General features: G+C 40.1%; 1 protein-coding gene across 5 annotated transcripts in view; it reads left to right on the top strand.

Annotated features, from left to right (window-relative positions):
- Positions 1-16,396, top strand: part of prkar1b (protein kinase, cAMP-dependent, regulatory, type I, beta) — a 74,715-nt gene that overhangs the window by 12,552 nt on the left and 45,767 nt on the right. For 4 of the 5 annotated variants that reach the window (XM_077528309.1, XM_077528318.1, XM_077528344.1 and 1 more), the window contains 2 exons: positions 4,339-4,509; positions 10,467-10,558. In XM_077528309.1, coding sequence (XP_077384435.1) covers positions 4,339-4,509; positions 10,467-10,558 — 263 coding nt within the window. Of the gene's footprint in view, positions 1-387; positions 622-4,338; positions 4,510-10,466; positions 10,559-16,396 lie in introns of those variants that run through there. The other variant, XM_077528336.1, reaches the window with a different exon arrangement.

Below are 16,396 nucleotides of genomic sequence, written 5' to 3'. Positions count from 1 at the left end.
GTATGTGAGAATCACCTGTCGCAATAAACCTGTATTTTAAGTTGGACTGCTAAGTGCAGATTTATTTTTCTGTTTTGTTCATTTTGGTTGGCACTGGTCCGCGGTGCTGTAGTTGGCGACCATTACCATTACTGTAGTGTAAATTAGAGCCAGTGTGTTTTTGTGCGAGTAAATTCCTACTCAGACTCAGCATCAACTGCGCAGGATGCTCACTGAGCTCCCGTTGCCATAGTGACAGAGGGGAAGCGAGCCGAGCCTGCTGATTGCACCACCTGATTGTGTTGTTTGAGAGAGAGCAACTTCGAGAGAGAGGGAGGGAGGGGAAGAGAGAGAGAGAGTGGGCAGGCATTTTGCTACGATCACTGTTTTCATCAGTAGTCTGATCCTTCGTGCCTTGGGGGAATTGTAACCATCGCGTTTGTGCACTTTCTCTTTTAAACTGTATTCGGATTCTTTGCTTACTCACGCTAACTCCCTAACTAACTTGAGCATGGCGACATGCTGCCACTGTGTGTGAGATGGCTGTTCGCACGTGTCGTTGCCCGTTGATGCGCTCGTATGATGCCGGGTGCCTTTTGACAGGCTGAGGTGGCGCACGTCAGACCTGGCCTTCATACCATGGTAAATAACCCTGCAAACACACTGAGCCTCCTGAAGCTAATGTTAAGTCGTATATCCGTCCACAGGAATGGGAACTGCCACTACTGTTGGTGTTAAAGACGGTTGTCAGCTGGTCTTACCTGCCTTTTATCTTCCTGTTTTGGTGTTTTAGTTTTGCTCAGATTCTTTCTCTCCTGCTGCTGCTGTGACTGTGTGTCGTCCTCAGAGAGCCAGCCAGAATGCGTGTGGATTTGTGTGTTTGTCACATTATTTTACACAGTCATGAGTCAAGTATCACAGTCACCTCGGGATGAAATGGGTTAGGGAAGGAAATAAAATAGAGACTCTGTGATGCAAGTTCTCTTGTCAGCCTGTTTTGGTGTTGTTTGATTCCCATATCATTGTTCTGCTACTTGCTGCAACAGAATGCCGACGCAATCGAAGCACAGAGTGCATAGAAGTGCTGATCTTCACAGATTTTCATTCTGTTGATACAGTGGGACCTTCAAACTTGAAAACAATCAGTTGTCCTTTCCAAAACACGTATGTTAGGTTTACTGGCTTTAAATTGCACATATACAATATGGTCCTTGTGTGTGTGTTTGTGTTTTTTTTTTGTACTTTATAAAACCATAGACTGACATGAATAGAATGTAAAGATTTAAACAGTTTGTGCGCAATCTAGTTCATTGTGTTCATCCTTATGGTTTGCGTGCATTGGCAGCCAAGAGGTAGTATAGGTGCTAATGTCAGCCAAAATCAGTGCTTTTCAATTAATGTATTTTCACGATCATAAGACACACCGGATTAAAAGGCACAGTCTCAATTACGGGTGCTATTCTGTATTATACGGCGCATGCGTGCTAAAAAAATATGGTAGCATGGCTGCTACAGTATGTTATAAAAAGGCAACGGCATCAAAACAGCGAGTTCGGTTGTACTTTATTCAACTATTTAATAATGTACTCACGTTATTTTGTTTTTATCAATCTTCATCCACACATACACCAAAGTTCTTATCTTCTGTATCCGAATTGAACTGCTGGGCAATTTCTCCATCAAACATGCCAAGCTCCCTCTCATCATTATCTGAGTCAGTCTTGTAACTCTCACTACCGAGTGGCTCTTCAGCAATTATGCCAGCTTTCGGGAAAGCTCAAACAGTGCAAGCAGACACGTTAGCTCGGACATCCACAGTCCATTCACATATGGTGGCCTAATTCGCCCTTGCGCTGCTTCCCAGTTTTGGTGAAAGTTCGGTTGCCATCTCTAAATCCCATGCTGCTTGCAACTTCACTCTGAACGTTCTGTTTATATCAAAGCCCAGCGGTTGGAATTTTTTCGTTAATCGTCCCGGGATGACGATAAGCTTCGACTTCTTTTGCTGTACAGTACTTGGTTTTTCATAGCGACTGTGAGATGGGCACGCATGGAGTTCATGGTTAAGTTCGTTTTCTTGCTTCCTCCATTTCCAAACCATGGATTCATTGATGTGGAATTATTTTGCGGCTGCTCAATTTCCACGTACAACTGTGTAGCTTGTAGTTTAAATTGTGCTTTGTAAGCAGATTTCTTCACTGATGCCATTTTCGGGGTTCCTTAGCCAAGCCGATGTTGTTTTGCACAATGCACAATAGCACTATATCGTTTGCGTGCCGTTCTCTTTCAGTTGACTCTTTAAGATTATCATGCCGACCTCAACCACATCCGTCTTTCATGTGGGGGGGTGTCGTTAGCATCCACATTCCATCCTCTTTCAACTGACGTTTTAAAGGTGCCTTGTGCAGTTCAAAAAGATCCTTCTAAAGCTTAGTCTACACCATACATACAAGTACAAATAGCCATGACTTTTTTTTTTTACTTCGACAGCGCCTGTTCGCTTGTACAGCATATTCCCTTCAGTGTGGAGTGTTCGGGGTGAACACGCCACAGTTCTTGAGGGAGGAGAGAGGCAGAGTAGGGTGGGGAGACGTCATGCTCGTCCCTGCGGACATTTAGTATTAGCGTATGACAAGATTGGGAAACAGGAAACTGAAAAAAAAAACAAGAGGCAGGTTTCGAACACAGCCCAAACCTCACCTCAGAATCCAAGAAAACTGAAAAAATGAAGAGTTTATTTGAGCGCACCATGCATGAGCTTGACACAGAGGTTGCAGTTATGCTTTAGGCCAAACGGTGGCAGTGATTATAAAAAAGTGACAAACTCCACAAAGCTCTTTTAAGGTTCTCATGCCGACCTCAATCACGTCCAACTTTCTGTAGGCAATATGTCGGCGGGAACTGCACAGCAGTCAGTCAAGCGAAGAGCTTACTGACCGACGTCGCACAATAACATTTTCAGATTTTAGACCTCGATGCACACAAACTTACTATAATGTGCACCATCGAATGTTTTGAGAAAATTTAAGACCTTTAGTTGCGCCTTTTAGTCACGGAAATGTAGTACCTTTTTGTTACGCACCACCTCCAACCCCCTAAGAAAGAAGAAAATATTTTGCATATTTCTCTGCCGCAACTATAAATAGTATCATATGTCTACGTGCGTACTCTGACAATGAAAGTAGTACTACCACCTACTGTCTGGATGTGCAATTACAATTGCAATTTTACTCTGGTTTGGTGTGTTCCCAGGGGTCACACACCAAAAGCCAAAAGTCGCGTATGTTTGACGCCCATTGAAATGCATTGTGATAAAAATAATAACAATACAAAATAATAATAATAATTAACCCTGCAAATTCTCCCAAAAATGCTCGCATTAAATACATGGAGATTGTGAAAAGAAAAGAAAACAAAAAATATTTTATTATACAGTTTTGGGGAAAAAAAAAAAAATAAATAAATATATATATATATATATATATATATATATATATATATATATATGTATATATGTATAAAGTTACACTATATGCTGAAAAATCTTGGATTATTAAGTGAACAAGATAGTGTTATTGTATTTGTATGTATGTGTAAAGATATTTGCTTGCTTTTAAAATGAGTTGTATACATTTTCCACCAAGCAGCTTGTGATAGGCTTTACAGAAAAAAAATGCAACCGTATAAATAATGAACCACAAATAAACGGGGGATTACTGTAGTCTGGTGGCTGGACTCCGGACGTGGCTTATAATTGGGTCTGGATCCTATCTGATCATATAGACAGATAACAAGAGATTGATTTTGATTGGTTAGTTAATTTAACACTTAATGTATTGTCAGGCATATTTTCCACGATGTCTCCTGTAAAGTAACAACCTTTCATCTAATGTTATGTTAAAATGAAGGATATTTGGATCAAGATGGCTGACATTTTACAGACGTACAGTTCGTACGCAGTGCAGAAGAGCAAATGATCATCCCATCAGCAGCGTCCTCCAGCGCTCTCACATATTAGCTCGCCTGCATTCTAATGTGTTAATCAAGTTTGCAATCAATAATTCAGCACCCGCAGCGTGTTCGGCACTTGAAACAACATTCAGCCAGAGGCAACCCGATGTCTCCTCTTAACGCGGGAGCCACATAGCCAGACGGTGCGTGCTCAGGACTTTTGTCATACAAGTTCAGATTGTTTGACCTTGATCACAATGCTCGTCTTTTTTTCTCTCAGCTTGCTCCACATTAACTGCCATGCATTTGTTTTCTCCACACGTTCCATTTTCTTAAAGACCATTTTCCTGTTTGTCGATCAGGCGTCACTACCTCACATTGACACTACCTCCTCTTGTCTTCTTACAGGAAGAATGCAAGCAGATCATGGCGCGGCAGAAATCTAACAGCCAGTCAGACTCGCACGACGACGAGGTCTCACCCCCGCCGCCGAATCCCGTTGTCAAGGCCCGCCGCCGCCGCGGAGGGGTAAGCGCCGAAGTCTACACGGAAGAGGATGCCGTCAGCTACGTGCGCAAGGTGAGCCCAAAAAGATGAAAGCCAGAAGCAAATACATTTGCTCAGTACAGTAATTCCTACTATATTGTGGTTCCCCTATCGCGGTTCCGTTGTATCGCAGATTAGTCTGTTAAATACATTTTTGTATTTAAATACCTGTGTTTGAACAGTTTTCAGCATGAGCTGTTTCTTACAACTATTTTTTTGTAATGTGACTCTAGTTGTATCTTTTTAACCTCGAGTCTTTAAGCCTGATCCCACTGGGGGGCAAACGTTTGCGACGCAGGCGAATATTGATTCTCGTCTAGGTTCAAACATGTTCAAAATTTCTTTACGAAAAGAAAAAAACATAAAACTCAGGGTAAACGTTTAGCGATGGTTCAGCGAACCTTGACCGACCTCTGTTGGGAGTGTGAATTCGCTACCTTTGCCAACACTCAAAACCGTTCACCCCTCAGTGGGACGTGGGCTTCAGTCTCATAAGAAATGTCTATTTTTGTAACATAACTTTTTTTTTTATCCCGTAAACTATAGTATAGTAAACTATGTATTCTCATAACAAAACTATGCATTCTCATAACATTTCATTTTTTTCATCATATTTTGAGTAATTTATTCTAAAAGAAAATTACATTTATACAACAGTACAACTTTTTCCTCCTATTATGTCATTCTAGTAATGTTCTTAATCCAATTTTTAGGATTTTTTTTGGAAGGAAAATATATTTTATAACATTTTCTTGTAATGTTACAAGTTTTTATTCATACTATTTAGATTTTATTTTCATAAACTTCCATCCATCCATCCATTTTCTTGACGGGTTATTCCTCACAAGAGTCGCGAGGGGAGCTGGCACCTATCTCAGCACCTATCACACCCTGGACTGGTTGCCAGCCAATCGCAGACTTATGACTTTATTCTTAAAAAAAAACACAAAACAAAACATTACTTTCGTAACAGTATTATTTTTTCCTCTCATTACATTACCGGTACATTTGTATGTACAGTAAAGTAGAATTAAGTTAGAACAACATTATCCACACTACTTTTAGGACTTTTTTCCCCCTCAAAATAAATAAATAAATAAATGAATTTTTATAATATTATAGATTTATCTCTGTGATATCATTTTTTATTTTTTGGTAACAACTTTAGTAAACGTATGACTTTTGTTCCTTGTAATAAAACACTCATAACATGACTAATCCTTTCCTAGGAACATTTGAACTGTATCCAAGTGACATTTTATTCGTTAAAAAAATAAAATAAAATCTTCTTGTAACATTTTTGTAACATTTTGACTTTACTCTTGTAGCTTTGTGAAATACACATAGTCCCCCTTAATATTGCCTACAACTTTATTGCCCCTGACAGGAAAAAGACACCCCACTCCTGCATCAGTTGCTGACATTATAGCACCCCGACCCATCACCACCTAATGATTACAGCACTTCATCAAGAGTGTCAAATTGCTCACAAGCGTTTGTGTCTCTGACCTCACACTAACATGTAGGCTCCATGGCAACAAGCACACCCCCGTCGTCAGCGTTCGTTCCTAGAGTGTCACTCTGACGTATTCACATGAGCATGCAATCACTTAAAAGGCCATGGCAGAATCACATCAACTTACCAATCAAATAAATTGTGTCTATACTGAACATCATATACATCATGTTTCATGAGCCCCTTTAACAATGAAAGATCAGATTTGTTGACACTCTTTTTCTCATGCATTTTTTTTCTCATAACTTCACGATTTTTTTTTTCTAAAGTAAAATTTGATTTTCTTGACGTTTTTTTCTATAGACTTTTTGTAACTTGACAACATTTTTCTCGTAAATTTTACGGGAGGGGCTGTCTGCCGGATTCACTCAGGAAAATGCACTTTTTAAATTCAGGATGTACACACTATAACTTTCTCTCAGTCTACACATCTGTGTTTTTGTTAATCTTTTGTGGTAATTTCGTCCTAAACCCCCACCTCCCCAGCCTGTATTTTGCCATTTTGTGTTTGTTTAGACAGTATTTACAACCCTCCAGCCAATCGCAGAGCGGGGGGGTGGCGTGTCGCAAACGGGGCCGGGCGAACGTGTCAGCTGCGTGACGTCACTCCCGCGACAATTTGAAAGCACGCACAGATTTCTTTTTTCTTCACTCACTCATTCACACACGTAAGCTTCTGTGAGTGAGTGAGTGAGTGAGTGAGTGAGTGAAAAAAAAAAAAAATCCGTGCGTGCTTTCAAATTGCCGCGGGAGTGACGTCACGCAGCTGACACGATCGCCCGGCCCCGTTTGCGACACGCCACCCCCCCGCTCTGCGATTGGCTGGAGGGTTGTAAACACTAGGGGTGTTAAAAAAAATCGATTCGGCGATATATCGCGATACTCCATCGCGCGATTCTCGAATCGATTCAATAAAAAAAAAAATCGCTTTTTTATTTATTTATTTATTTATTTATTTATTTATTTTTTAAGAGCTCAGAATTGTTCATTCGGTAGTCTTACCGATTCAACGTCTTATCATCATTGACTTTTTCTTTTTCTTTTTTTTGTGTGTGTGTGTGAATCGATTTTTAAACTTCCATTTTTAATGGAAAAATATTCAACAAAACGTCTGACTTCGAGTTAGGATTCACACCTTGAGCATAGAAGAATGTTATATGAACGGAACATTAAGCCTTAATATTTTTATTTTAATGCTGTTCAAACATGAAACAGATTACAACCTCTATAAGATTGAAATTTCAGATAAATAAATAATACATTTTCATATAAATCTTACACTCTACAAGCTTACTGATTAGTATTTTCTAAATTTGAATGAAAAAAAATCGCAACAATCGACTTATAAATTCGTATCGGGATTAATTGGTATCGAATCGAATTGTGAACTGTGAATCGTGATACGAATCGAATCGTCAGGTACTTGGCAATTCACACCCCTAGTAAACACTGTCTTTCCACAGAAACGTCCCGCTGTTTACAAAACAAACACAAAAAGGCAAAATACAGGCTAGGGAGGTGGGGGTTTAGGATGAAATTACCACAAAAGATTAACATAAACACAGATGTGTAGACTGAGAGAAAGTTAAAGTGTGTACATCCTGTATTTAAAAAGTGCATTTTCCTGAGTGAATCCGGCAGACAGCCCCTTTAACATAAGGGTTAATCAGCCAGTGCAGACTTTGAGCACATACTAATCACTTACATTCTGGACGTAGAGGTGATAAGCCTGCTACTCTGGAAGTAATTTCAGGTAATTTCTTCAATAACACACACACACAAACACAAAAAACGGTCTTAATTTGAACAATCTCAGATAGCTTTTATTAAGCCTCCCGGGATCTCTTTTAAATTGTGGAAGAAAAAAAAAGCACAATATTTCTCCTTTTATGAATGAATGACACATCAGTCTAAAATCAGGCTTAATATCATCACAGACATGTTCCAGGCTTCTTTCTCATTCTCTACAAGACTGGTGCTTCATCTCACCACTTCCCTGAATTTGGTTTTGTGTGCTTGTTGCGCACAGTGCCTCGTGGTTGCCTTTTTGTGGCAACATCTGTTACTTGAACTTTTTGCACAGCACATCCCCATCACTCCAATCGCCATCATCTTTTTGGAACAAAAACACTTTCTATGTCTCCATCCATGCGCAGAGAGGCCTTGATTTCTCATCTGGGATTTTTTTTCCTCCTCCTTTTGAACGCACATTTGTGTGACTTTGATGTGGCGACGCGGACGCATATGCGCGGTACATGAAAATGCATGTTTTATGAATGAGTTCAGGCCCCTTGGGAATTTCAAGGGTTGTGCGTCATTTCGAGAACAGTCCCTGAACAGATGGGCTTTCCCGAAATTACATGGACACACGTGTAGGATATTCCTATCTGCTTTGCCCGGCGCGCTACTCTTTAATTACCTCACTACGTCCACTTTTGAAGTCATGCCTAATGTGCATTTATGACCCGCTCCAGCAAAAAGGTCCATGTACACGTCGGCAGGATCAATCTAGAGATATGGACGATATTAGACAGTTGGACTTTATTTGTCTATTTTGAGATTTCTCCACAAATATCCTCCTTGAGGTCTCTAGTTTCATGTCCAAGCAGCACAAAAGTACAAATTGTCATAGAAGTGTATGAAAATAAGCAATTATTAGACAGTATGCAACTATGCATCGTAACTAGGGTGAGTGTTTTTAGCCTACCTGCTAGCTAGCGCCGCATTTTGTGCGAAAACAACCCAAATTTCCTGGTCTCAAACGTAATTCACAAATGATTTATATAAATGTTGTGAGGATAAGCGGATCTGCTAATGAATGAATGGATGGAGATAGCAACCAAAAAAGTCGAAATAAACCATTCAGTACGAAAGTGAACAGAACAGTCATCCTACCTGGGAGCAGAAGCTATGTTGTCATCGGTCTGGATACCGGCGAATTATAATCTAAACAGAGATATTCTCCAGGATCGCTTTCTTAATGAATCGATTTCTACTTTTAATTGAAATGACTACGTTCACTGCAGCTGCTCCCCCAGCAGACTAGACCGACAAACCTGCCACTCGCTCTTTCATTCACAGGGAGTTGGGAATTAAAAGTTATGACATGTTCCAGTCCCTTGTAGGTAATGTGACTAATGTAATGTATTGTAAATACTAATCTAATGTTTTGATTGCTTGTCGATGTTGTCTATTTCATACGACGGTGTTAGACGCTGCTTCAGCGATTGTCACAAATGAAGTCTGCCTACTCCGCAAATATCACTACACATTTTTTTTTCTTTTCAGTGGGATGACTTGAACATCAAAATGAGCTATGAAATATGAAACTTGAAAGATGAGAGTCACCATGACACCCCACCCCAAAATGCACACAGGCTATACTGACTTGTAAATACAATAGTGTAGTGTCCCTCGTGTATTACTTGGTGTGGGATGGTGGTACAAAACAAAAACAAAAAACAAACAAACTGTTAAACCATCACATTTTCATTTTCTTCATGTGAGCATTTGAGTTATCACATCCATGATAAATTATCAATCAAGCACAGGCCACATCAAATGGCAAATATAATTTTAATTGACACAAAATTATGAAATCAAATTTCCCACTGTGGTAATATGACCTCATTTAAGCAAGAAAATACCACAAGTAGCAACAATAAAATAAGGACATTTTGGCTGATGCTTCAGAAGCTGAATTGTAAGCTGAATGTGATCATCAAAGTTGAGGCTGATTTCATCTCTTGAGAGGTCAAACTTCCAAAACATTTAAAGGGTTTGAAATTGATTTTCCACTGATATTTTAACAAATCCTGAAAATTTCAGGTTCATATCTTACTATTAGTGTTGTTCCGATACCGATACTGCATTCAAACAGTGGTATCGGTATCGGTGACTACTCACAAGTAACATGCCGATACCATTAATTCCAACGCTAATATAGGATTTTGGATGCAGCATCTTGTGTCTTGCTGGTGCACGACATTCACTGATATGTGACATGTTCACTGCATGCCGATCTAAAATATCCTATTGGCCCTTGAATGCTCTGAATCAATGGCAGGACAGCCTTTTCATGTTGAGGAAAAAAACCTTAAGTATCGGTATGGTATCGGTATCGGCCGATACTGCAAAGCTGGGTATTGGTATCGGGAGCCAAAAATCGGTATCGGAACAACACTACTTACTATGGATATTTGAAAGATGCAAGTACCAAAACTTTAAACCCCTTTTTGTTAAAACTAGGGATTTCAACCTTCCAACATTAAGACTGCTGTAACTTTGTCAATTTTTGAGGTACGTCCATGTATTATATATCAATTTAAAGGGAGTTAAGTGCAGATTTTGATTGCACATGAGGACCCTTTTGCCAGAGCCGGTCACATTTGTATTGCTTTTTTTTTGTTGCTTTTTTTTGTCCACCTGCAGACTGCATTTTACTACATTAACTTTCAATGCTTTGCCAACACAGGTGATCCCAAAGGACTACAAGACAATGACCGCCTTGGCCAAGGCCATCTCTAAGAATGTTCTGTTTGCTCACCTGGATGACAATGAGAGAAGGTACGGTACTTCATTGTGATACACTATTGAGAGGTCCTCAATAGGTGGACCTTTTAAAGGGACATTGACCAATTGTTAGGTTAGTTTAACTCATTCACTGCCAGTCATTTCGAAAATTTTTACATTTCCAATACTCACGTGATATTACATTCAATAATTATATATAAACCGAATCTACCAAATAACAGAATAGACTCCCTACTTTTTGTCCCGTCCCGTTCTTTTATAATTGACAGCAGAAAAATGTAGGTTTGCCAAAATACAGCCATTTCTCCCATGGACTCTGAAACTGTGTTTATTTCCTATAAAATGGGGCTATGATGTCATCTACCGGTGGTTGGGCATCAGTAAAGTTGTTTCCAAGTTTGATATTTACAGTGGAGCATGCTCAGATTCGCCCCCATTTAGCACCGCTCTAAAAAATACAATTGACAAGTATACTTGTCAAAGGCAGTGAATGAGTTTTTAAAAAACAAACATGTAATTTACTAAACTTTTGTGGATGACACTATAAAAAAAAAAAAAAAAAAAGTACACGGTGTGATTTAAAATTCACGCAAACATGATTTGAAGGTACTCCTTGAGATTTACAACATCAACATTATCAGACTGATTTTATCGTCACTTGCATTTTAAGTCAAAGAATGATGTGCTTCCACTCTAAAAAGTACATCTTAATTGAACCACAAATGACTACAGCAGTGACTATCAATTAGCTTCACTGCATTTCAGGCTGCTCCAGTAATCTTAATGTAACAAGTGCAGCTTTTTCTGTTTTGCGAGTGAGGACAGTATTCCACAAAATCAAGGTTAATGTTTAATGTTTTTAATTGAGGTTAATGTTGTGGCCAGTATTTTGAGTTACAAATGTGGTCAGAGGAGGAATGGAACTTGTATCTCAAGGCAACTTTGTATTATTAAGTTTTAATTGACGATCCCGGGACTTGTGATAAACATTGTGAGCACTGTTTCAGTCAAGCGTTTTGCCCTCGTGGCCACTGTGTGCCAGTGTTGCCTGCTCAAGAAAATCAGTTCTGCTATCACACAACACGTGCGGGGGCCGCGGGGGTCTCGGATTAGACATGGACAAATGTGGTTGAGGAGGTGGGGGACACGCAGCTTTATGTATCTGTGTTATACCGTGTTGTGTTGTTGGTTGTGATGGCAACCTGTTGGGTGGTGGTACACAGACCCGACGAATCTTCATAGTTGGAGGATTTGCATTCATTCATTCCTCCTGTTTTAATCCCGTTTCCTGCTATTCAGTTTTCCTTTACGCCCCCCCCCGCTCATCTCTCCATCTCTCACAGATATTCAGTTTGCTTCTGACTTTCACAAGGGAAAGGGGTTCTGGAGGGGGAAAAAAAAATCAAAAGGTGGCTGGCGGGCAAGACTACTAGCCGGCATAGTGTTTCATTGACGGGGATAATCCATTACGCCCCTCAGAGAGGAAAACACCGACACGATCCTGTTGAATAAAGCCTCCGCGGACAAAACTCAAAGCACAATCTTTCCCGTCTTTCATCAGCTTGCAATTTATGGCTCTCCTTTGGCACAGGCAAGCCAGGCCTCTGATTGCATGTCAGTAAGGAGTGTAACATGTGATATATGGGGACAGTCTGGGGAAAAAAACAAAACATACACTTGGGTGGCTGATGTCGCTGATTAGCGTTATGCAGCAGTGGAAACCATCATAAAGCATCAAGGGCTTAATAAGGACAGCGAGATATGTAATGGTGTTGTCACAAGTCCATGAAATGATGAGTTTTTGGGTATTTTTTCAACCGGCTGTCATGTTTGCTGTCAGGCTAATCACAGCTAACATCAACCACTGAACAAGAGTTTAATTGTTGTGGGATTTGTGGGCGAAAATGCAGCGAGCAGTCTTTCACGGACTTGGTGGCAATTTGCTGATGATGACTTCTTGTCTCTCTTTACAGTTGGCATCACTCGCTTCCGTTCTGAACTTATGACTCTTGTACCCCATATACTTTCGGAGGTGTGAATGAAATTATGTTCTGGCAACAAATAGAGATATTAATTATGGCTGAACAATTAATCGAATTCAAAACATCACATTGTAGTAGAAAGCAATTTTCAAATCACAAAGGCTGCAGTTTGGAAAAAGAAAAAAAAACAACTTGTAGAATTTAAAATAATGAAAGAATAAATAAATAAAATAATGGAAAACACGTTATTTAATAAAACACAAACATTTCTCAAACACGTGAAGAGCCTTATTTAATGGGCTCGTAAACTGTGCCCATATTAGGACTTGCTGAATGGAGCAGTTTGCGTGTCGCTTGTCGTCTCGTCACTGCTGAGTGTGACTTTATAATGTATGCATGCTTCAGACTGCAGGAGAACAACTGAATGTGCACCCTATTAAAACTGCTTTTGAAACTCTAAGGGAAGTGGGAATAGTGTCCTGTTGTGTGCGTGGTTGTTGCCAATTTATTATGGATGGAGCCGTTCCGTCCCATGATGTTTACACGACATGGGTTCGCCTTGTATTTTTTTTTGTTTTTTTTTGTTTTGTTTTTGTGTTGTTTTTTACATCATTCCCACTCAATCAACCATATGTGCTAAGAAGTAAAGTTGTCAATGTCTTCATAGGAAGATAATATAAAAATACAGCTCAGGTTAGTTTTTTTTTTTTTTTTGTAATGCGTAACAGAAATTTGCTGTACGCTGAGAGGGTTGGAACACTACGCAATTGTTCAGGTGAGCACCTTTGAGGGAACATTGTCTATGAGACCAAAATATTTATGTGTAATAAATTTAATATTGTTAATTCTAATACAGATTAATTTGTTTGTGTGTGTTAAAAAGTTAGCAGGAAGAGGGGAAAAAGTTGCCTATTAAATTGCAATTAGAATATTTGAGGGTAATCACAATTACATCCATCCATCCATTTTCTTAACCGCTTACTCCTCACAAGGGTGGTGGGGGTGCTGGAGCCTATCCCAGACGGCTTCGGGCAGTTAGCGGGATACACCCTGAACTGGTTGCCAGCTAATCGCAGGGCACACTCACAAACACACCTAGGGACAATTCAGAGCGCCCAATTAACCTGCCACCCATGCTTTGGAATGTGGGAGGAGACCGGAGTGCCCGCCGGAGAAGACCCACGCAGGCACGGGGGGGGGGACCTGCAAACTCCACCTAGGAAGGCCAAAGCCTGGACTCCATCTTACGTCCTCAGCGCTGGGAGGGCTCGGACTCTATCCCCCTCAAATCGCAAGAAGAGATTGCTTCATAGTGTCTGAAAGAAATAAACCAATTATATGTATTATTTTGTCATTGACTAAGGAGAGAAAAACAAAGTTGAGTTTGTCTTTAAAACAGGAAGTTTTTGCTCGCTGATTCCTTCTGTGGTTTCCGCTGATGATGTGTGAACTTCTTTGGCTACTCAAGTCGTGCCAGAGCTGTTGAGGCCTGACGCATGTTAACAGATGGAGACTGACTGTCCTCTCTCTTCCACTCACTCCCCTTCACTTTTTCATCCTGCAAATAGCTGGCTGGGTAGTTTATCAGTCATCATCTAGGGCAGGGTTTCCCGGACTTTAAGCTCAAATCCTCCTCTCCTCCTTGAGCTGAACTTATGGAAACATTGCAATGAAGGCAAGAATTTGTCTAATGTGCCGCCCGACTGATGGCTCAATTATTATTTTACACCATCATAAAGAAGATGTGAAATAAGTTTAGCAGTAACAGGCTGATAAGGATAGGTGAGGTACAGTTATTACCATAATATTTTAGAATTTGATTCTGCCCATTACGAACATCTGAGTGAGATCTGCCAATTATTGCTTATATTTTACAGCTGCAACTAATGATTATTTTAATAATCAATTAATCTTGTGATTGTCCCAAAAATTTTTTTTCAATTATCAAATAATCAGATACAAAAAGTCATTTACTTGTTCAAAAACAGGAAATTATTTAAAATGTACAGTGCATAAAATGTGCAAACATACATTTTGAAAGTGTGACTTATTACATAACCTTGAAACTAGCAACTGACCCATGCATAGCAGGTTTCTACATTAAGCCTTTTCGGTTGGGCCAACTTGTGGTGGCCCTGCCAGAACCAACACTGGCCCTGTATATTTCTGGCATTGCGCATGTATGTTTTTTGGGAGAGATTTGAAATTATTAAGTAAAAGAAATCATAACTTGCTTATATCTCAAGCAATTTTTACAACCCTTTTTTGAGACACCAAATTGTTTTCAATCAATACAGAACATGCATCCTTGATTATTATTTTTTTTTAACATGGAACCCACAGCACCATACGGTTATGTGGTTATGTTACTGTGGTTCCCAGAATGCATCGGGACTTATTAATAAATTGGCCTTAACGGTTTCGCCCGACATAAGTGGTGGCCACTTAAAGGGGCTGCCTACCAGTTTCACTCAGGAAAATGCACTTTTTAAATACAGGATTTAAACAAATAAACTACTTCTCAATTTATAAATATGGGCTTTGTATAACGTGTGGGGGTGATTTTGTCCTAAAACCCTGTATTTTGCCATTTTGTGTTTGTTTTGTAAACAGCGGGCCGTTTCTGTGGAAAGACAGTGTTTACACCCCTCCAGCCAATCACAGAGCGGTGGGGGGGGGGGGGGGGGGGGGGGGGGGGGCTTTTCGGGGGGTTTGGGGGCTTTTTTATGTTGGCTTGTCGCAAACGGGGCCGGGCGAACGTGGCAGCTGCGTGACGTCACTCCTGCGGCAATTTGAAAGCACACACAGATTATTATTTTTTTTCACTCAATCACTCACAGAAGCTTATGCGTGTGAATAAGTGAGTGAAGAAAAAAAAATCCGTGCGTGCTTTCAAATTGCCGCGGGAGTGACGTCACGCAGTCGACACGTTCGCCCGGCCCGGTTTGCGATACCCCCCGTTCTGCGATTGGCTGGAGGGGTGTAAACACTGTCTTTCCACAGAAACAGCCCGATGTTTACAAAACAAACATAAAATGGCAAAATACAGGCTGTGGGGGTGGGGGTTCAGGATGAAATCACCACCAAAGATTAATATAAACACAGATGTGTAGACTGAGAGAAAATTAAAGTGTGTACATCCTGTATTTAAAAAGTGCATTTTCCTGAGTGAATCCGGCAGACTGCACCTTTAATGTTGACTTTAGGTTAGTCAATGCATGTCAGTGAGGGCATCCTCTTAAATGCAAGAAAACATGCATAATTATCTTAGTTCATAGTTAACTGGAGAGCCAGTTTGAGCTCTGTTGTCAATCAGTTAATAGTATCTAACAAAGTACTGTACATGTCTCAGGTGAATTAAAGTGTGGTGAAAAGAACTTCCTTACATACTGTAAATGGACCACAAAACACATAATGTGCCCACAAAGTAAAAACAACAACAAAAAGACCATCAGTTATGAATTCATGGTTTAACTATAAATATGAGTAACAGTTTTGATGGTACTTATCTTTAATATCTTCTGACATTGGCCAGCATTGCTCCCAGCAGGTTGCTGGGTGGACTCCTCTCCACGGGCCCACGATTAGCTTCTGTAATGACCTCATTATCATATGCCCACACAAGCACCCCAGATAAGCCAGGAACAGGTGCTAAGCCACCGCCGCTAACATCCCGCCCTGAAACTTTAGTTATCACACTGACCAAAACTATTATCTTACAGTTACGTAATTGTTCTGTCTGTGTTGGTTTCAGCTTATCTAATAGCTGTTTTGACAAAAATCATTCCAATCGAAGACTGTGATGAGACAAATGTGAGGTTCTCTGATTCTAGCCTGCTTGTATGCGCACCACTTCCCTATTAACATGCAGATTCTACAATCGAGTCAG

The sequence above is a fragment of the Festucalex cinctus genome, chromosome 1, assembly GCF_051991245.1.
Source record: "Festucalex cinctus isolate MCC-2025b chromosome 1, RoL_Fcin_1.0, whole genome shotgun sequence".
Lineage (NCBI taxonomy): Eukaryota > Metazoa > Chordata > Actinopteri > Syngnathiformes > Syngnathidae > Festucalex > Festucalex cinctus.
The sequence above is the reverse complement of the archived record's forward strand: the minus strand, read 5'-3'. Positions and strand labels throughout refer to the sequence as shown.